The sequence below is a fragment of the Melanaphis sacchari genome, unplaced genomic scaffold (assembly GCF_002803265.2).
Source record: "Melanaphis sacchari strain LSU unplaced genomic scaffold, SCAv2.0 Contig10_pilon_pilon, whole genome shotgun sequence".
NCBI classification, from domain to species: Eukaryota; Metazoa; Arthropoda; class Insecta; order Hemiptera; family Aphididae; genus Melanaphis; species Melanaphis sacchari.
In genome coordinates, this window is record NW_020270420.1 from 5,183,136 (window position 1) to 5,206,995 (window position 23,860).

Here is a 23,860-nt window from a genome sequence, read left to right on the forward strand (position 1 = left end):
TAGGTAGAAAACCAGACAGTCCTGGAAGGTAGAGAAATCATCAATGGACAACGATGCAAAAAATCGATAGTGCAAAGTTCTCGATGTATGATATTCAAACCATCAGAGACCGAGATCTCAGAAACATAAATAAATTGGGATCCGCTAGGAAACAGTTTTTAATACATATAAAACTTTTTATTCCGCTATGACAATATATTGTGAAATTCAAAGTGTCTTATGCCAGCGAAATAATTTTTTTTCTTTTTGGTATTACTTCGTTTGTGTGTTCAAAAGCTTTAAAATTCAAACAAAAATATGAATATTTAACAGCTATCACAAATAAGACTACGACATATTATTATATATTATTATTATACCTATGAATATTTAATATTAATTATAAACGCGATAAAGTCTCGACTTGTACCTATACATTATACACTCATCGGAGGATAGTGGTCGAAAATTCCACTTAAACGTACATCCTGTCATCCCCAAGTGGCCTCCATATGTAACGCCGCAATAAGAGTGGCGGAGATGACGGGACGTGTCCCGACCTCGGGTCCTTAAAGGCCGTTGACCCATTGACTAAAATCGTTCGAAACCTATGTCGGAACGCACGGTTAGGCGACGGCCGATGGATCACTCGGGTCGAATGCATCTATCGAAAATAATACATACTACTCGTATATACAGTACAACTACGGTCCGTTCATTTTGGTTAACAGCATGATGACGGGTTACGATGCGGTGTGACAAGACCACAGAAATGTGCGCGTCACATAATGAGCATATGCGGGCGGTATCTATTATTACGATTATACTAATATATAATTAAATTGTTATTATTATGAGTGTGCGATATTTACAGCGGGATCCCGTCGACGAACGGTCACGTTTAAGCTCGGCAAAAGCTCGTCAATAATCCGAAGCGAATAGTGCGCTGGTGAACGCGTATATTGCAAGACGTTACACCTTTACAAAGTCATAAAACGTTATATAATATTATAATATAATATACATAAGATAATGTAAACTTGTATTCTGGAATGAATGCTTCTTCTCAAATCGCTTAACGGTTTCACGTGAATGGCTGGGATAGCATTAACGTACCTAGTTATTACTACGAGTAAATCCTAGGAAGGACTATACGAGTACAAAATATCGAAGATAAAACTTTATTTTTCGAATTGTATAATGAGTAAGCGCTTATAGTATAGGTGTGTGTAGGAAGTGTAAAGTTTTTGACTAGCACAACTAAAAAGGAAAACTGAATGAAAAATAAACAATAAATATTTTCGACCACAAAGAGAATATGTGAGGGTCGTGGAGAGCACCACGTTAAATATTTACTCGTTTTGTTCAATTTTTTTTTTTTTTTTAAGCACGTAATTTATTAATTTAGCTTAATTTTTTTTCATCTTAACACGTGATTTAATACTCGAATAATAAATAATTATGTCATATTAGTATTGTACACACTACACGAATTGCCGCGGTGTACCTATAACATATTTTTTTTATCGTAAAATATCGTATAATTTGTATAATTCACAAAATTACAATATATTATATTATTATAAAATTATTCATTTGTGAAATCTTTTCAAACAACCGCTGGGACAATGTAGCATTAATCGTGATTGAGATACGTGGGCATGGAGAATTGATCTTTCGGCGACATGGCGTCGTACAGGGACATCTTTAGTCGCTTGCACTTGGCCCGGCGATTTTTAAACCAAAACTGAACGTTTTTTGACTCGAGTCGCGGGAACTTCTGCCTGTATGGCATCCGGTTCAGCTCGTCCGTGTACTTGGCAATCAGGCTGTGCGATGGATGCGTGTTATGTTCGAACCACTGCTCGAGCCGTGGCACCTCACTCACTGGGTCGATAAACGTCCGGTTCCGTTTCCGGCGCTCCTCGGCCAACGCTGATAGATTCAGGCCTGCCGCGGTGGCTGCAGACGACACCTGTCAATACACGTAAACAATAGAAATTCATTCGAAATTTGGTTAGGTAGAGGTGTGTTTCTACAGTGAAATGTGTATTATGTATACCAGTGTCAAGCCATGTACAATTTTACCCCCAAGGAACTCCCAACATATTACCAGAAATACTTTGCTTTTGCGTGCAATATGTATAATGTATATACGTAAAAAGGTAATGATGCCGTCTTTCACATGTAGTTAAGAAATAATAATAAAGTATATTGTATTATATTCAAACATGTTTTAATTTTTAACTAATCATAAATTTCTTTAAAGTAATTTCCTGAGAGAAAAATATTTAAAACTACCTTCATTCTCAAATGCATGTCTTGGTAAATAAAAAAAAAAATTTAAGTTAAAAACCTGTTCAAAATAATACATTTTTTTTTTTTTAATTGATAAAAAAAATATTGTCCATTTTTAACTGAAATAATAATTATTAATTTTTTTATTTATAAATTATAACTATAACATTTCGAGTACAAACAATGTAAACGTGTAATTACTTAATTCACAAAAAAAGACCTGATATCGTTTAAGACATATTTTGAAGTACTGCGTAGGCAATATTTTTAGTTTATATCAACGAGAGTTGAATAAATCGTGCTATCGGTATTTGCGATAATCATTAAAAAAAAAACCCCCCGTAGTGTTTTTTCTGACAGTAATCCATTACAATATTTTTAATTTTTAATGGTTATCAAATACTATGTTTTAATCTCAGTTGAGTACTTAAATTTACCGTGATTAGGTATAACTATATTGTTATTATTTTACTTTTTGTCAAGTATTATATCAAGTGCTATGATTGCTTTAATTGATAATTTATCAGCTATTAAGTACTTAATATTTGAGTGAAATTAGTATTATTTAAAGCGGATTCTCAGAAGATGATTTAACGATTAAAACACTTTTGACTATCTAAAGATTATCCGTAAATAATTACTTTTTAGTTCAGTATTTGCAATTTATAAAATTTAATTATACGTTTACTGATTAAATGCTCAAAAAATTATTATTAATACAAAGAAAATAATATGTTTAATATACTGGCGTGTGTTTTCACAATACCTAATACTTTTTGTTTGAACCACGGTTATCTGCTAGATAAGCATGGTTCTGAGTGTTCTGATTAACACATCGTATTTAAAATTTTAAATACTCATTAGTCATTACCTTACAAACAAATAAAATATATAAATTAGTATCCAACTTTTCATAGCCTAATTCAAGAAATGTATATCAGTTTCGTGTAGCGTATGGAACAATAATACAATTTAAATATTCGAATTCCCGTTACTCTTCGGCAGAGCACTCAGACAATAAAATCACGACAATCGTTTATTTTTTTGCACTTCAGTGATTATTATTTAATAACTACACCACGATATCAACTCACTGCAAAATATTAAATTACAGAGACGTTTTTAAAGAAGTAATCCATAAAAGCGTTACTCTATCCGTAGTACTATAGCGACCGCCATGCTGCAGTAAAAGGCATGCCACGGTATTAAAATAATATAATATTTATAAACAAATATATTTTATCTTTAATCGTTTATCTGAAAAATAAATATCTGTTTATTGAATATTAATGTGTTGTTATTTGGGTGTGCGACTTAGTGAGTGTTTCAATATTTGTTTTCATCGTTTTATTTGTCATTTTAAGGTAAACTATTGTGAAATTTATACTTCACTATTTAGAGTTCATGAATTACCAAACTTTTTACATTCAATTATTTCGTTTCACTCATTTAGAAAATTTAGTAGTTTATATCGTCTAGATTAGGTATATTTTGTTCGATTGAAGTTAAATATAAGCAAGATTTGGTCTTCGTGGTTAATGGTTACCGATGTGTTATAAATTACTACTACTGAGTTTTTATAATTAACCACAAACACGTAAACCGTATCTCTGTTCAGTTTTTTTTTTTATTAATTTTCTAACACTACAAACATGTACAATTTTAAAAATATCTATGACACGCAATAAAAATAAATCTATTTAAAAAATCAAAAAGGTCGACATGACTATGATACTTTTGTACGTCACCTAACAAGTTTGAAGTACCCACACTTCAAATTTATCGTGATTGACACAATTCTATCTCGTTTTAGGTTTCATCTGGGTTATTGTCACAACCATAATATTGAAAATTAGATTTTAAGAATACCATTATTTTTTAAATTTATTAATATCATTAATAGTGATTTATGAAAAAAAATATTTTAAAGATGTTTAAAATTAAGGTGATAACCTGTCAAATAAATAAAAAGGAAGACAAATATTTATTAGTGTTGGTGGTCGCTAGTAATTCATAATAAATTACAAATAATTATTTTAACTTTAAATCCAATTTAAAATCCTACAGTCATCTTATTCTCCTTAGTAATAACATGAATTAAATAAATAAACATTACTTTAAAATTAAAACATTTGAATTAATAGAACATACAATAAAAGTGATATAATATAATAGTTGAAAACACGGTTTAGAACAATAACATAACATATTTATAAAAAATACATGTTGATATCGTGGTAATCGCGATAATTCTGAGGAATTATACATAGAAATTAAAGTAGCAAACTAGCAACTTGCAACTATAAAGTAGTGGAAAATAACTTGGTATCGGATTCGAATTTGGAGGATTAAATACCAAGTACGATTTTGTTTTTGCTTAGAATCGATTGTCAGACAATAATTATATAGTGAGTGTTACGGATGCAATTTAGCTATCATCTACTCAAATCGAATACCAACATACCTACCTTCAAGCTACTGGAAGCAAATATGTCATTGGGGTGGTGTAATACAGTGTTTCTCAACCTTTGTGTTATGGCAACACACTACTAAAATATTTCTACTTTACGACACATAATAAAAAAAAATAAGTATAATGAGTAATATTATTAATTTTAATTGCTAATAATATACAATATTTAAAATAAATTGATTGCAAATAACTAATTTTTAATCATTATATAGAAATTATATCAAATACCTACCTATTAGTCTTTGTAAATAATGTTAGAAATGTTTGTATATTTTATGTCATTTAAAATACTTCATGACACATTTTGACTTATTCAGTAGTACACTGGTTGAGAAACAATGGTGAACAAGTATTATATTACGAGTATTATGGTTAGTGAACGATGACTTACTTGAGACTGTTGCGATTGAGGCGGTGGCGGAGTGCCAGTCTGCGGTCGGCGGCCCATATTGAAGCCGGGCAAGCATTGGCTCATGTACATGAAGCTGTGGCCGAACATTGAGTTTGGCACCATCGAGAACCCGGGCCGGACCAGTGGCTGGTGCAGATCGGCGGCGCGGTGGAATAACGGCGGCGGTGGAGGTGGTGGCGTTGTCTGACGGTGGTGTCCCGCGGCAACCAAGTCGTCCGGGCTAGTGGTGCACGATATCGCTGACTGTTGTTGAGGTAACAACCGTTTGCAGCTACTACCAATCACTTCCCGATCATCAGCTCCGCCATCAGACCCGTCGTCGTCTATCATGTCCTCGTCGAAATCGTCCTCGTCCTCATAATCGTTATTGTTTAGTCCCGTGGTCACTGTCGTTTTATCCTTGTCCGGCGGTTCTTCCTTGATAACCATCATCTTTTTCAAAAATCAAAAGTTTTTTGGTTTTAGATTCCGTTTAGACCAGTTGTGTACGAGATTTTGGAATTTTTATCCAGAGATGGTAATGTATTAATACGCTAAATAGTGATTCTTTTATTTTCGAAAACTATATATTTGAACACACTATTGGAATATATCAAATGTAAACCGTAGTCTATCGTGTTGTTTAATTCGAATTTATCAAAATAATATCGTATTTAACAGGCAAAAGTTTTTATAAAAGATGAAAAATTATTTTTATCGTGATTATTAAGGTTTGAAAAGTGTGTTCAGTAACTTAATTAAACTCAGTTTGGCCCAACTTTAAAAGAAAAAATACATTTCCGCAATTGCTAAATTCGGGTTTACAGTTACGTAATATGGTCGTCCGTCGTGTTGAATCTAAAATTTAAGTTCAGTCAAACTTTGGGAAATACCCAGTAAATTATGGTTAGTAGATCATACAATGATTACCACGACTAATCAGAATAAGATAAAAGCCGCATGATACGATAAATGACGTTGCTGTGAACTCAGCTTTAGAACTAATTTTCGAATAATGTTAATATTGTTTTACGATAAAAAAAAAAATAGGAAAAAATATTTAGGTATAAATTTAAAAACAAATCATTACTAGGTAGGTAGGTGTGGGATTTATAAATAGACAACCCAACCAACTCAGTTTCTATTTTATTCTTGTTTTTAAATGGTATACTATTATATTTATATAATTTATTATAGCTTATACGATAATGAATTAATAAACAACGACAGAGTATTTTTAATGCACATTAATAGATTTAATATTGCTTTATTACTTAGTGTGTTTTATTTCAAGTTTATAAGATTAGGTTGTATTATTTCAAAATATGTTACGGTCAGAGATGTTAATGTGAAAATGACGCCAATGACCGGAATATGTTGAAATATTATACATTGCCCAGTGATTTTTATCAACGATAAGTTGTATTAGTCATGTAAATAGATCTACCGCAACTGATTGCGAAGTAATTAAATATACATTTTTTTCCATACAGCTTTTCAGTCTCCGATTAAAGATTATGGTATAATAAATGACATACAATAAAATTTCAATAACAGTGTTCTATTTTACTTTATTAGAAAATACAATTATTTACAGTATCGCACAATGATGATACTCTATATTTTTAATCTAGTAAATAAACGCGAAAACAAAAAAAGAGCGATTTGTTGATAAAAATTGGATGATAAGCGTTATAAATAAAACAATTGTCTAGAATAAAATTGGTTTAAAAAGTCATAGTTAATTTTATTGTAAGCTGATTAAATTGATGTATTATAGTATTATATACATAAGTGAGTATATAATTAATTTTAAAATTAGTAATGATTTGATTAATTTATAATATTATAAAGGCATAACGATAGTAACGGAAAATTCAATCGAAATGTTGGCTTCTATTTTATGTGACGCCTGTAAGCCAAATTATTTACAACTTAGAATTAATTACCTATACATAATTTATATTACAGAGTTACACATGTATTACGATATGACGTGCTATTTCCATTCCTTTTGTCTTATTAAAACTACGTGCCCGGAATTATTTTACGTGTGCGGAATAAATTTATTAACTGTAGGTCACAAATAAACGTTTAACTCAACAACCGGTATTCGCAATGTTTACCGATAATCATGCCAATAACATAATTTTTTAAATTACGGTGGATGAATAAAAACTAAAAGGAATGCGAACTAGTAACAATTTTCAAATCTGTATAGTTGACAGTCGTAGATATAATTTAATGTTTTTTTTAATCACATTAATAAATTTCACTTTGGGAATCGGTTTTTTTTTTATAAAAATTATACTATAATATAAAATATCGTATTGTTTAGCAAACAAATTTAAATGTTAAAAATTCAAAATACTTATTATATTTTTTTTTGCGTATGGCGCTTGTGTTTAGGACGCCTATTTGGCAGAATTTTTAGTTAGGTACAATATTATATTATGATTCACTGATAATATAAGCACCTTCAACATAAATAATATAGGTACTTGTGTTTTTATGAATTAAAAAAAAATTTTGATATATTATTATTATTTAAACAAATAAGAATAATAGATACATTATAACTATAAAGTATTAAGGTATGTGTATATTATCTTAAAAATATAATAACTAAAAACTAAATTACGTAAGAAGAATCTATATTTTTATATATTTAAATATATATTTTGAAAATCATGCCAACGTTTTTTATTGAATTTCTACTTATGATCATATAATTACTATAATTTAACTATTATATGTGAAAAACACTCAATTTTATGTAAAAAAATATTATATAATAATATTAATTCTTATTCATGTATAAACTTACTAAAACATTTTTAAAATAAATCATTAACAAAGTATTTTTGATTGCCATAATCCAATAATGGTTATAACGAAAATTAAAATGATGATCAATTTAGGTATTGAAAAAATAAAATCGAGAATAATCGTAAAAATTAAACACATTACAAAATATTTATCTGTAAATTGATCAACAATATTAAAAACTGTGTTCAACTTCACTAACGAATGCTAAAAAATTCAACAAATTAAACGTGATGTTAAATTATTTGGTGAATGTCATAGTTATTATACATGAATACTGTTTGTGTGACTTATTATCATCTGATATAATTCATTTTAGAACTGCCTTGAAAACTAATTTTTTTATTAAAATATAATATATTAAAATGCCGATGTCAATTGTTGAATGTTTGAATATTTATTTAACCAGATACATTTTTAATATTACATCACAGGCTAAATAATCCCGGGTCTACGGATAATCATTAAATATTTACTATGATATTTGTATTCGATTTAAATGAAGAGCTGTGAACTTAATACACTTATAAAGAGAATAATAATCTTATAAAGTTAACAGTGCGAATACCCAGTCATTTTTTTTTATTATTAAGTACTGCAAATATATTTTATAGTGACTTTATCATTTTAAAGCGGTATATTTTCTTTTAAATTAATAAAAGATTATTTAAAAGTCAAGAAAAGATTTTAAAAATAAAATTGAGAGAACAATTATGTTTAGTCATTATTTTTGTTATTTTAGTTATTAGACACACTATTATCATAGGAAATATAGAGAACAAAAAGATTATGATATTATTGTTGAATTAAAATTATATTATATCTTCACAATTTTTCAGCAATTCTGACCTATCCACCGTCTGTAAACGAGTATGTATACCAACTTCCTGCAGATTAACTTTATTATGCGAACGATCTCGGAATAAAGCGATACCCGTAAAAACGTACTCGGAAACGAATGTTATCCGATAAAATGTCAACTCAGCATCAGACTATTATAATCATAATTATTTGTTAGACGACATTTTGTTATAATATCAATGCCTTACCTTGTGTTCGGGGCTCTGTTGTGAGCTGCGGGATTGCGGTCTTGGCGACTGCGTTTCGCCGTTACTAAGCCGCCCGTGCGTAGTCAACGATATCGGCTGTTCCGCCGGCGGGCTCATCGGCGGTTTTGTGTCGTCGTCGTCTTCGTCTTCGTCCCGGTTGTCGTCGAACTCTTCGTCTTCGTCGTCTTCGGCTTCGCTCACCGACCCCTGGCCGCTATATGACTTGCCGCCGTGCTCGCTGGGGCTGCTGCTCTTACAGTAACCGTTCACGTTTCCGTCGTTGTTCCCCGAGTTCATGTCTGCGGCGCCTACAATACCGCGAAATTTTAATAACGAGTAGGCAATAACAAATGCTTTACTGTGATGAGAAATAGGCGTTGTCGGTCGGCCGAGTGATGAAAACGATATAGCCAAATCGCATTATTTTACACGGATTACGGGTCGTATTCAACGTTACGTTATAAGTGTAACAGTGGTTAATATATAATATATACTGATGTATTATGGCACAATGAAGTAATTATAGACTCAACCCTACTATGGGATTTTCTTGTACAGGCCAGAATGGGGTTTCATTAATTATGATGAAAAATCAATGATTGATTTTACCCGGAATAGTTCAAAGTCAAACACCGTACTTACAACATCATAGTTGGAATGTTTACAGGAATGGAGAAATTAACTCAGTACATATTATTATTATTTCCAAGAATATAATTTGAACAATACATAATAATGTTATGAACCATCAAATATTTAAGACGATACGTTATAGATTATGTTTTAAAGCAGTAGTATTATTATAATTATTAAGTCTAACGTAAAGTTTAGTATTGTTTAGCTAAGTTTATAGAGAGAAAAATGATTAATTCGTATTCAGAATTGAAAAAACAATAACATTTTTTCAGTAAGAAGATATCTTAAAAATTCAATTTTAACGTATTTCGGCGTTTATTCAAAAATCAGTAGGTTAAAAATCAATATTTATAAGTGTTATTATTTTTATTTTTTTTTTTTTAATTATTTATTATACGGTAGTATTTGTAACACCTAAATACAACTACAATCCAAGTAATTAGAAGTGTACAAACAGCAACAAAAAAGGTGTGTTTTGTAGTTTTCACAGCTTTTTGTATAGAACAAATCTTTTACAACGCTACTGATATATTGTAATGTAAGTATACTGACCTGAATTTGTGCCGCGTACTTCAGCCCGCTTTTGTGCTGCCCTGGCGTTTTTAAACCAATATACGACATTGTTGACGTCCAACGGCTTACGACCTTTTCGCGATTCCAAATTGTTCAATTCACTCACGTAGTGGTGTATCTTTTGTTAAAATAATATCAAACACAAATAATATTAACATTAAATCATAATAAGAATAATACTATACATAGTATATATAAGTGCAATTCAAATGCAATAGACATACTTGTTGTCTACTTGGATGAGGATTTTCGGCAAACCAAGCTTGCAATTTTGGAAGTTCGAGTTCTGTATCGAAACTAGTGCGCATACGCGTTTTTTGACCTTGGAACTGATTTTGAGAAACGGGCTAAAATATATATATATACATATATAAATATTTGTTGATGCGATTCAAATCATATTACTAATTAGTAACAACACAATTATATCCAGATAACACAACTACACAATGTGTTAAATACGGTAAATATAACACGGATTGTATAATTGTATAATTTAATTATTGTGTGAATTAAATCACCTGAAGACTGTGTGCCTTAGGGTCTGATTTAGAAACAATACAATTAGTGGGGTTGTCTTGCATATTAGACTGCCTCGGTGACGATCCGTTACGATAAAACATGTCTCTCACTGATTGCGGTAATACCGAGGGCTGTATTTTGGGAACGACATTTGACGATTGCATTATCCACCATTGTTCGAATTTTTTGTACAAATCTTCTGGGAAATCCGGACAAGCTTGCCCCACCTTCATCATCTGTAATATTATCGCTTCGTCCAGGGGACATCCCGAAGCTGTTAACTGTGTTTGGCTTTGTACCAATAGCAGTTTTAACAGTTTATCTTTCAAATCGGAGAATCGGTTCTTCGCTTCTCTGAAAAGACAATATCAAAACAGTATTATAGTTGGGGGCATAACCGTTTTCAAACAAAAACGCACTCTTCTCTTTTTGGCCGATTTATTTTTCGACCAAATTTAAAAAAACACGGATTCCCTTTTCGACCAAAACAAAATGTATATAATACATGTAAAAAAAAAATAAAATAATTGGATTATAATATTTTGTAAAATTAGGACAATTATATAATTATGAAAATAATTAAAAGAATAAAATGTATAAGTTGTTATAAAATAAAATATTGAAAATAATTTAAAATATAAGAATATTTATACATTAATATTATTTTTATGTTAATATGTCACAGTATGTAATATGTATAATATTGCATAAAAAAACTAAAATTTAAACCACATAAGTAGGTTTTCACATATTAACAAAAACGATGTTAACGAATCAAAATATTATTATATTTTAAATCATTTTCCACATTTTATTTTACAAAATTGTATGTAACTTATACTTTTAATCATTTTCAAAATTATATAATTATACAAATGCCCTAATTAAAAAAAAAAAAATTATATACCAATAATTTTTTATTTTTTTACATACATTACATACAATTTTGTTTTGACTGAAAAAAGAAGAATACGATTTTGTTTGGAAAGTGAATCGGCCGAAAAGGGAAGGATACGTTTTTAGTCGAAAAAAATCTCGCTCATAGTTGGTTATTGCCAATTAAATATTTAATTATTTAATAAAATTTAATATATACCACTATGAAAATATACCTGAACACGAGTATTCTCAGAGTGGCTAAAGTGGTGAGTTCTCCAAGAACATCATTTACTGTCAATACCGGATCCTCAGCGATTGTGTCCAGATCTAAAGGTAACCAGTTTTTAAGCACCACCAAGCCTTTCGAGGCCGCTGCTGTATCCTTAGAATAGCCCAAGCGTACTAACGCGGTTTCTGTCAAGTCTCTAAATGCAGTATTATTTGGAATGATAACAAATCTGTCCAATTCTACGTGGCCTTTTGATCGATGTAGTGACGGTGAGTGCTTTTGGCTCCATTGGTAAACATGGTTTATCGATTCAACTATGCAATGTACAGGTATGGATTTCGCTGAAAAAATAATGCAATGCTTTTTTAAGAATAAAATATGATGTAAAAACAATCGATGATAGTACACAATATATAACTATTCATTACATAATACGCGTTTGCGCATATTATTATTATTATGTGTATCAGGCAAAGACGTATTTATAATGTTAATATTAATCTACAGAGTTTAGTTTATAATTCTTCGACTAAGCTTTAAGCCAGTTGGATCTATATTCATTCTAATCTAAAAACGGGTTTCAGACACGGTTCTTAGGCCGGAGTTTTAAGGACGGATTAAATTTTCATTTGAAGCACTTTGAAAACTATGGTCTGCTTATCTATAACTATCTTGGGAACAACACTGATTTTTGTAAAATTAATTATTATTCGATAAAAATAGTGAAAATATTAAGAGTTAATAATATGATGAATTGGCAATAATTAAACTAATTATTAAATAATTTATTTTTAATCAAATATTTTGCAACTATCTAGACATTTTTTTAGATAGATTTATTAGTATACCTACCTAAATTGATTATTTTTAATAAATCGTTGTAAAAAAAAAAACTATTTACATGTACATACAATTTTTTTTAAAGATATTTAACGATTTAATTATTGAAATAACTGGTATATTAAATACTTTTTATTCGAAATTGATCCATTATTAGATACAAGTATGGCCGATATATATATTTTTTTTTTTTTTAGTAAGTTTTTCAATTAGCAATGTTATGATATTTTATAATTGTAAAAGATGAATATTTACATAAATTAATTTTAAATTAAAATTAAAAATAACATATTATTAAAATAATTCAAAGCGCAATGGAATGCAATTAATTAAACACCGTTGTCAGTGTTGTTTTTATACCTATAATAGACTATGATATTTCACTTCCAGTTCAGTTGTGTTGCTGTATAGGAGTACATCGAGTAGAAAATCGAATTGTTGCGCGATTATAATTAGGGTTCGAGTAGTATGTATGTATATTAAGTACAAGCTTCTTAAATATTTATAATATTATATTATATTATATCAACACACATAAAATTTCACTTTTGATGACGTTTGGCATACGTATCAAAAGTTATATGTATATAACCGCCGAGTTGAAGATTAAAAAAAAAAAAAAATAATAATAACAACAAATAAAGCAGAAACCATCCAGCGTTTCCTAGTGAGATAGCGTTTCGTCTCAACACATCCGGCGTCTATAATGCACCTACGTCTGCAGTGGCATTCGCGAGGAGAGTCCCTTCTCCGGATTTTCCGCTAAAACGGAGATGACACTTTGGAAAAACTTTTCAAAACCAAAAGTTGACAGCCCGATAAACAATGCGGTGTTGGTAGCGGGTCTCGAGGCAAAAGTATACCTATCGTACGTGTCTATCTGACTGGTTGGTGTTTATTATATGATATTATATATTACGCGGAGGTGTAAAACGTTTTCCATTATTAGCCGGCGTGGTTTGCTCTCACTGACGGTGTCGACAATAATATAATAATAAGCTCTTATCGGAAGAAACTGAGCGCCGCGTTTGTACGTGTAACACAAATAACCGGATCGGCTGCGACGCACGGGCATCTCACCACCCTTTCGTGGTGAAAACGGAAATGAAAAACAGAACCAACCGGGCTCGACGGGAGACACGGAGTGGCACGCGGTTAGTGAAAGAGCGAAAAAAATAATAATAATGCTATCCAAATGAAAGCAAGGGGAGCGGAAAAAATCTCGTTATCTGTTTTTAAGAAGAAATTTTTACCAGATTTAATAACTGTCGCGTGGCTTTGCCGTTGTGTGAAAAACGTTATCTCTCCAACGCGAAATATTGATTTGTTGAATGAAACGGAATACAGGGCAGAGCAGTAGTTCTTTATGGATGGTGAAAAAAAAAACAATAATAAGCGAGATACACCGTGTGTTCGGTTTTCGCCTGGTTGGTATTGTGTTAAATGCCACAAAGATTTGATACCGGAAACGCGTGAATCCGGCGCGTAATGTGGAATATACAAATGTTGTCAGGATGTGGTTGTTTTCGCTTTTTTTTCTGAAGGGGATGCTATTTGGTTACGAGGTTGTTTTTAAAATAACACAATCAGCTCTTATTGTTAATATAAGTATACTTTTTCAGATAGATCGATACTCTTTAAGTAGGTAAATATTTTTTTCATTCCACAAAAACGTAACGCGTGTACAGCCGCTATAATAATACAAGTACGTATATATAGCTTTACTATATTATTATTATATTAAAAAAATAAAAAAATAAATAAATAAATAAATATTTACATCAAACTTTGAATAACAAATCGAGGTCTCGCAGCGTTTATGAGTAAAAATTAATCACATTATTAATTATTTTAACGCGTAGATTATTAAGCTATTTACGTATGTTTTTATAAAATATTACATTTGTAGTATGGATGTTACTACATAATGAAGAAACACTGTGACATTGAGTAACATTATTCTGTTTTTCTAAGATTTAAATATTTAAACATATATATATATATATATGTATGTATATGTATATACGTGTTGATCATAAATAAAGATCGGCTGCAAACGCCATTAATAAAATTTGATTTCGTGACAGCATTGATGAAATAATTACAATATTAAATGTAATGTGGCTGTGAGGGAAAAAAATACGTTATTTTGAGAAAAAAATAGAAATAATTTCACCTATAGTGAATGTAAATCATGAATATACCTAATATTAAATTGGTACTTTTTAGTATAATATAGCAAAGTATTAGATTTTGTTGAATAATTCAGTGATTTTTAAAAAATATATATAATTATTTTATTATTCATATTCATCAAGTTTATTTGTATCCATTGGTGTAAATCAGATTTTGTTTTATTGCTTTGAATAGATTATTTGCAAATTTGTAATTTATGTAATGTCATTTATTGCTAGGGTTGTAAGGAAAGAGGACTTTATTTATACATTGTCTAAATAACAACTTTTTTTTTTTAATATTTTTGAAATTCAACACTATTTATATCAACTTGAATTCAAGTTATTGCAAATTTAATCTATATAGTTTCTACTGTAGTGTTAATAGTAAAATAGAATACTGTAATAGCAATATAAATATACAATACAATTTAACATATATAGTGACACACTGGACACTTACTGCACAAGAAAATGATCACTTAGTTACATACTTTTTTCTTATATATATTATATACTTCAAAATATTTGAAACAATTTATAATATATTTGATTGTTACTGTAATGAATCTTATAATAATTTATGATAACTTAAATATTATTATTAAAGTGTTAGTAGTAATACTTCTCGTACTAATATTATACAGAGATTCTAGCGTGTAATTGATTTTAATTTCCGTTTGCATAAAATTTCTTAAAATATTTACATTACAAAAATGCAACAAGTAAAATATAAGTTTATATTTCAAAATTCTACATATACAAATACAATTAACATTGATCATTAATTTTACATTTACAATAATTTATTTTGATTCGTTGTAATGTATATTCATTTTAATACAGATTATCTTTATTATAATAACAGAATGTCTGTAAAAATCAATTATAATATTAATCAATGAAAATGAAGTATAAACTAATACAGGTATTTTAAAGTTAAATCGAGAAGTAAATATTTTTACGTATAATCAAGTATATTTCTATTAAAATAAAGTAAAACAAAAAGTGATAGGTTAGGTTTAAAGTATAGTCAAGTCTGAAATTAATATATATTTTTTATAATTTTAATTTTAATCAATAATTTTCTTAATATATATGTAATTTGTGCGGTAAACTTGGTAAAATTAAAAAATAACTGACAATCAAAAAAATTGAATTTATTTTAAAAAATTCTGAGTATTTATAGTTTTTTAAAACATTTACTTACAAAACTACTATAAAGTAGATTATCCAAAAAAATTAATTAGGTAGATATTTAAAATTGCACAAGTACTTTATGTAACCTAGATTCTAAATCTCCTTATTTAAATTAAAACAAATCGGATAAAAACGTACTCTTTGTATTGTATCTTTCGGAATTATGGAACGTTTGATCACAGATAAGTATAGTAAAATATACAATAACTGTAATCAATAGTTAGTATATAAAATAACATAAAGTCGCGCAAGTTTAAATCTGAACTGATGTAATTCAAAATTTTCCTGAATGGGATTGAATATATAGACATATGTAATGTGTATAGAATGTTATCGATATAATAATATTATAGGATAAAATAATTCTTACGCGATGATCATTATTAGTTTTGATAGATCATCACAAAAAACAATAATCGTTTTAGAGATGTAGTTAGGTATTGACTTTGTTATTAAACGTATTAAAAACAACCATACATATATTATTATGATATATTTACAGGAAAAAAAATAATACGCATATGCATTGTACTATTAATTCGCATAGGTATAATAAATACTTTGTTCGAAATTGATTTTAAAGCACTGTGTGTAAGCCGATCATCGGCGTTAAATCGCATTTATGGTTTCCTGAACTCAGAAAACATAGACGATGTTGTATATAATTATACAGGAAAACTGGCAAGAAGACATGTGAAAAGCGTGACAGAAGAGAGAAAGGAAATGACAAGGTGGCAGGACTAATGTTGGATGGAGAAACGAAAGGCGGAAAGGTTAGTGGCATCTTGAAATTATGTGATGAGATGGTTTCTTATTAAAATGTATATACCGTGATGAGATGAAGCGGAGAGGGACTGGTTAAAGCGGATACAAAGAGCTTAACTGGGGCTCGTTTACAGGATCGAGGTAAGAGAGAGAGAGAGGATATATTGTGCGAATGAGAGAAAGAAGAAAGACAAAGACAAAGAGAAAGAGATAGGTTGCTAAGTACTCTGATCCTACTGATTCCGTTGATCCCGAATATACACACGCATACGGCCCAAGCTTGCACGGTGCTTATATATGTAAACCAAATTTTGCGATAAGCATTATCTCTTCGGTTAGGTTTACTGTAGAGCGACGAGAGCCGATGGTGCTGAGGATTAAAAATAAGAGAAAAATATACCCTACCGTGGCAGAAAGAGGCGGACTGAGTAAGAAAGAATAAATTCACGATCCCGCGATGAAAAGAGATAAGTTGAAGAGATTAAACTCACACGCGTATGTGGGTGAGTATGTGTGTGAACAGGCTCTAAGGATTATTGTCCATTCATATAGAGAGATGCTGCAGTATACGAATACGCTGTAGCGTAGGTAGAACGATTGGCGTATGGGACGTTGTGGATAAGTGGTGGTGAATAGGGTGCAGAATGAAGACTGAAGGGGTCTTTAATAATTCTCTGTACCCCGTGGCCCCGCATGTTTAACACGTTCTCGCAAAATGTCTATTGGGAGAGGGCATACAGAAAAGGTTGCATTGTTAAAACAATTCCCCGTGTCCCGCCACCCCACCACTATCGCAACTACCACCAACCCCATCATAACTTAATCTAACCAACCTACGGCCGTGGCACTGTTTGTAAGTTGCATAGGTCGTACCGTTAAACTTCAGGGAAACAGGGATTAGAAATCCGGGGTGAAAAAAAATAATTATGGAAACCCTTTAATTTTAAATCCAGAGCAAGTTATGTGCGGATCGCGATACAAATAAGTTAATGCATGTCAAATATAATATACCTATATACAAGTATGTTATACAATATTATAAGTTTATATAGTATGTGCGGTATAATTATAACGACATTGCTGCATCGTACTAATAATTAGATAATATTATGCAGCTGCTATTGTTTATGAGTAAAATCAAATAAAATGGATTAAAAAAATAATAATTCATTGGTTTCCTTATAAAACAGTATATTATAATTATATCACGTCAGTGTAAGTCCTGTCATAGGTTCATATATACAGTGAATCTATATAATAGTACAGGAGTTATGTAACAAACCACGACCTGCATTAAGTTACGATTAATAACACAGCAATACTATCCAAACTGTTTTACCACAGATTTCTCTTTAAACTCCGTATTCTTAGTTTCTTTCTCTACTTGCAAACCCTACTTCAAATTATCTAGATTAAAACGTAATCGATGCAGACATATCGTGTAAAATCGATTTTACAATTAATAAATGTTACACAAGTTCTGAATTATTCCTGTATTTTTTCGTCCGGTTATATTTATATCAAATTATTAAAACAATAAATGGAAAATAATGTTGTAATTCTTAAAAGCTATAACATCAAAAAAAAAAAAAAACTATCTTTGCATATTACCTACCAATCTATAAAGGAGCCATAAAAATGAATATACATATTATACACACACTTAGTTAAAAACCCCATAAAATGCGTAATGATTCAAACCGTAATATTATTAATTTATTCGGATCAGTTGGTATTTGACAATTATCATAATATATTAAAATTCCAACTTAATGGTTTTTAAAACTTGATATTAATAATAAGAAATACAATGTAACAATCAATTAACAAATATGTATTTATTAATAAATACAAGTTAACCGTGCAAAATATGATAATCTCAAACGTTAATATTATAATTTATTGAAATTTCAATCCGTTTTTATTGCGTTATGATATTATATATTCCGTTCGGTTTAATCGAGCTTAGTTTCGGAATGGCTAGTATGGAATTCATAATAAGTATAACACTTTAATATCAAATTACATCCCGGAATAAACACTGAGAACACTATTTCCCATCAACATTTTTGCATAATATTAGAAAAATTAAATTATATATAATATTAAAAATATGTTTTGTGGTCTATATATATATATATCATTTTTATTCTTGATATGGCAGATATGGCACGTATTTGGGCATGCCGTCAACACCATTGCAGCCTAGGCATGTGGGTTAACATATTTATTTTATATTGGTTAGTATTTGATGTGAATCTTCTTGTACAGACGTTATAGTTTTTATAATATTTGTGGTGAATAAAATATATTAATTGTTATCATACATTTGATTTGTTTGGCGATTATAACGTACTAATAAGTATATTGATAATGTACTGTAATAGTGGTAGTGGTGTTGGCAGTAGAAAGGTTTAGTATCACTGTGATAAAATAAAATACTGTGTTTTTAATTTATCAAATTATTTAGTTAAATTATTATAATTTAATTTATATTACCAATTTATACTTTAAAATGAGCGATATGTACGTTTAAATATTTGTAATTGTAAAAAATTACGAATAAATTTTATAATACACATGCAAATTAATTCGTATATCATATTATAAATAATTATTTGTTTAGAATATTTTAGGTGGATTTTAAAATTTGTTAAGTGATTAATTTGGTTGATTTAATTTAAGCACTAGTTAACGTGTATTATTTTAGTTAGATCTCTTTTGAAAACCTTGGACGACAATATTATCTTGTCATAAAATATTAAAATTCAAAAGCCTACTTATAAACTACATAACTGAGGTAACTAAAATACGTTTATCATTTGTGTTCTATATACAAAGCTTTAAAAAATTACTTAAATCAGTAGTAATAGTAATTTGCTTGAAAATTTTATAAAAACTAAGAAACCTAACAACTATAGGATTTTTGATTGTTGTTATAGAAATTTTATTACCTACTTATGAATGTAGTTGTGACTTAAACCTAATGTTAAATGCTAAGCACTATTTGCTCACCTCATCATATCCTCAGTAGCTTATCGATATTGTTACTAACTTTATAAATAATTTTTATCAATAGTTTCAAGTGAAGTTTTCCATTATAATGGATGTATTCATAACAAACAGTATGAAGAACAATTATCTATAACCAAGTATGTATAAATATAATTTCTTAATAATTGTAAGCCTATAATAATTAGATTGATTGAAATGACTACTTATATCATGTAACTTTAAAATATATCTATGCAATTTCAACATCATATTTAAAGATAGGTATTACGACTCAAAAAAAATATCGAGTATTGAAATTGATTGTTTATGAGCCTACCTACTAACGTTTATTGCATTGCTGAATATTACATAGTACATAGTATAATGTACAGTTCTAAATTATACGACAAAATTACAACAATTTTCAGATTGCACAAACGATGGTGATTTCGATTATGCGTGTGGAATTTTTCGTATACCAATTTTATTTAGCGCTATCATAAAATAAAAATAATAATATGATTTATGTAGTGTTAACGTCCGTGATGGCAATTATTTACATACACTGTTTCGAGATGTTTTTCAATCTGGCGAGGAAGAAGACGTTTCACCAGCTGACGACGACCGATAACATAACTATTTATTATCATTAAAATCATTATTATTTGGCCGTCAACTATTGAGGAATACTCTCCCACAGACGCAATGTGGCAGTTGAAGGTGGAAGAAAACTCAAAAACGAAATGTGCCGCCCGAAAATATTCACCGATGACACGCGCAGTTCCGCAATACGACTCGTCGGAATGACGACGATTCCCCGCCGCCGATTTTCTTTAATCGGCGTCGGCGGCGTCGGCGTTTTCCGTGGCGTTTTCGTACCGGACATTTTCACGGTCACGAGACGCAGGAACGCCAAGGTGAGCGATTCGGTGTCGACCTTCCTACTTACCTGCTCGCGTAAGTACACAGATATAACAATATTATAATATTACGTACTGTACGCACATTCCTGGCCATCGCGTTCCGGATGGCCTGGAAAAACGACTAATAATTTACGCATTTGTCCGCAACACGCTGCTGCAGCCGTACCTATATATACACGTGTATAATACATATACATTTACACACTATTATTTATTATTATTATTATTATTATTATTATAACACACTATTTTTACGATCGTACCCATAGTGGAGCGGTCGGAGAGCGGGTGCCCACGCGCATTCCTGGAAAATTGAAATAAACGCGTTTTTTTTTTTCTCGATACGAATTCCGAATTATCCTCAGTCGTCGGCGGCGTTCCGATCTAATAGCCGTCTCGACGGCGGGTATTGTTCGACGAGATTTCGGCAGCGATTCTCCATAAAACACTTGTCATAATAATAATATAATAATAATAATAGATAGCTTCGCCGGTTAATCACGTATACGCGTCGGTACCGGCGTGGGTCCGGTATATAGGTACGCCGCGATAGAATCGGTTTTTATTTAATGATTTTAATACGGCCACTATAATATATACAAGTCTTAGTTATATTTTTTTTTTCGCACTCGCACCGAAACACACCGTCGTCGCGCACGACGGTGATTAGCATTCCTATGTATTATTATCGTTTTAATTGTGTTCCGACTGCTGTAATTTATACATATACATAATGATATTAATATATAGCATGCTGATGCTGCCACCGCGGTATTACTCGTTTCCGGTGCGGTATACCCTCTCGTCGACAATCAACCGCTACTAACCGCGTGTATTATGTGTACGTGTTAAAATGGAAAATAAGAAGAAATGTTTTAATTGAAGTTTTTTTGCTTTTCTTCCCCCCTCGCCCTGTCAAGTATAAATCTAATACTGCGAGACAGGCAATAAATATTACAATATTATAAACACCGGGAAATCATTTAAGTATCCGAATTTTTCGCTTTTTTTTATATCGGTAGATATTGTCGTCTTCGTGTAGAATTATACTGAATGCACGTTTCTTATTATTCGCTATAATTTTTTACGAATATTTCAAATGAAATACGATAATATTCTAGAGAATTTTTAATAATTGAAAAACGTTTTTTACATCTTATTTAAACTATGTCAACAATACCGCGGTAATACGTAATCAGATTTAATTGTAGTGAATCGATTTTGAATTATTTTAATAAAACTCCATGGTAAATCAAAAGTATTAAAAATGATTATTGAATTTATTTTAATTTTCAGCAAACGTCTTAACATCGAATGATTTTAATAACATAATGAAAAATGCAATTTTGAATTAAATTGTATACGTTATTTTACGCTTCAGCAGTTTCGAGTTTATGTCAAAAGATTTTACCCACTAATGAGTAACAAAAACCTATAATTGAACATTTTTTATTCTATTTTTTTCTTATAATTTTATTTGTAATTTAATTGTAATAAAAATGACTAAAATAAATTTTCATTTGTGTGTTACAGGTAAACTCGATTTTATAGTTTTTAAATAGATATAACAACAGTATATAATTAAATGTAGTTTACTGAAAAAAAAAAATATGAAATACTGACAAAGTGTTATTGGATTATGCACAATATACCTATAGTTATATAGGCAATTAAAAAGAAACGCGACATATTTTTATATTTCATTTTTGCAATACAATTTAATTTTTAAAGTATAAACTAAGAGTTAAGAACTTAATTTTTATATTTTTAAAAAACCTTTTTACTGAGAAACCGTATTACTATTGCCGTAATTTCGGTTATTAAAACCACTTTAGGTGTGTTAGTATAAATATTAAAAATAAATTTGATTTTTATAAAAAATTATTTAAAATTGACAATGATCTTATTAACTATTAAATGCATTACAATAACTAAGTGTATAGAAAAGAAAAATTTGAACAGTAATTCTACTCTTATAGCAATTATTTTATATTGAAAAATTATTTATTTTAGAATTATTTACACACAATATTTTGTCATCGGAGAATATATTTTAACCAAACGAATCCATGCGGTAAGATTTACGTGACATAATTGTTTATTATAACATGATCTGATTGAGATCGTGACGGCAACTGCAATTATTCAATTGATATAATAAAATTATCAGTCACAGGGATTCTGCAGTGTAATCGGAAACTAGTGTCTGAATCGATATTAACGTAAATGTGTAGGTATAATCAAAGTTGATTATTATGATTTTCATGACATATACATATTGGCGTGACTTCTGATATGATGGGGACAATTTTTGTTACTCGGACATAAGGTACAACAGTATAACTACACATGTACGACATCATTGTCGGCAAGGGGGTGTTTTGTAATACAACGAAGGAAATAATTCCTAATAATAGCGTAGTCGTGGTTATATAATATTGCATATACAACTATTAAACTGCGTTTAATGGCAAGCAGTTTATTAAAGATCTTTCCATACACCCTCATCTCACACCCGGCCGATCGTACAATGTACATATTATAGTAGAAATCACCTATAGCCCGTTTGTCCGGCAAAATCCCATTTAATCCAGATCGGCCGGCCTTTGCTAAATCCGAGTAAGACTATTGAAATGAAAACGCAACTGACAACTTATATACACACACAACGCCATCCATAAGCATCCGTCGGGTCCCGAATCTGATCTTATACCGATTGCCGCTACCGAAAGTGGGTTTCGTCCCTCTCTAGCTTGCATCGATGTTACAAAGGCCGTCTTAGTTTATTTATTTTTACCACCATCCCCTCCCCCCACATCACTAGTAATTCGGTACACACACGTATGTATATAAATGTATATATTATATATGTATATAATATCGCATGCGCATTACACGCTGGCCTTTTCCCTTCTCTCTAAAAGGTTTTCACGAAGGCGATTATTACGTATGCAACAGTATTTGTATTGTATAATCTCGTTAGCAGAGGTTTGGGTATATATAGGCTCCACGTCCTGGTGAAATCCTTTTACTCAGATCGGCTCTTTGCCGAGTATAGTCTGTGTGTGTGTGTGTGTGTGTGTGTGTGTGTGTGTGTGTGTGTGTGTGT

The 23,860-nt window shown here is 30.3% G+C and overlaps 1 protein-coding gene across 2 annotated transcripts in view; it reads right to left on the minus strand.

Annotated features, from left to right (window-relative positions):
- The window catches only part of LOC112603552, a 71,183-nt gene continuing 47,323 nt past the window's right edge, over window positions 1-23,860 (minus strand). For both annotated transcript variants that reach the window (XM_025352172.1, XM_025352173.1), the window contains 7 exons: window positions 11,860-12,196; window positions 10,747-11,101; window positions 10,450-10,572; window positions 10,205-10,343; window positions 9,017-9,324; window positions 5,142-5,594; window positions 1-1,954 (listed from right to left, as the gene is read on the minus strand). In XM_025352172.1, the coding sequence (XP_025207957.1) occupies window positions 1,616-1,954; window positions 5,142-5,594; window positions 9,017-9,324; window positions 10,205-10,343; window positions 10,450-10,572; window positions 10,747-11,101; window positions 11,860-12,196 (2,054 nt within the window). In that variant the 3' untranslated portion in view covers window positions 1-1,615. The remainder of the gene's footprint in view (window positions 1,955-5,141; window positions 5,595-9,016; window positions 9,325-10,204; window positions 10,344-10,449; window positions 10,573-10,746; window positions 11,102-11,859; window positions 12,197-23,860) is intronic.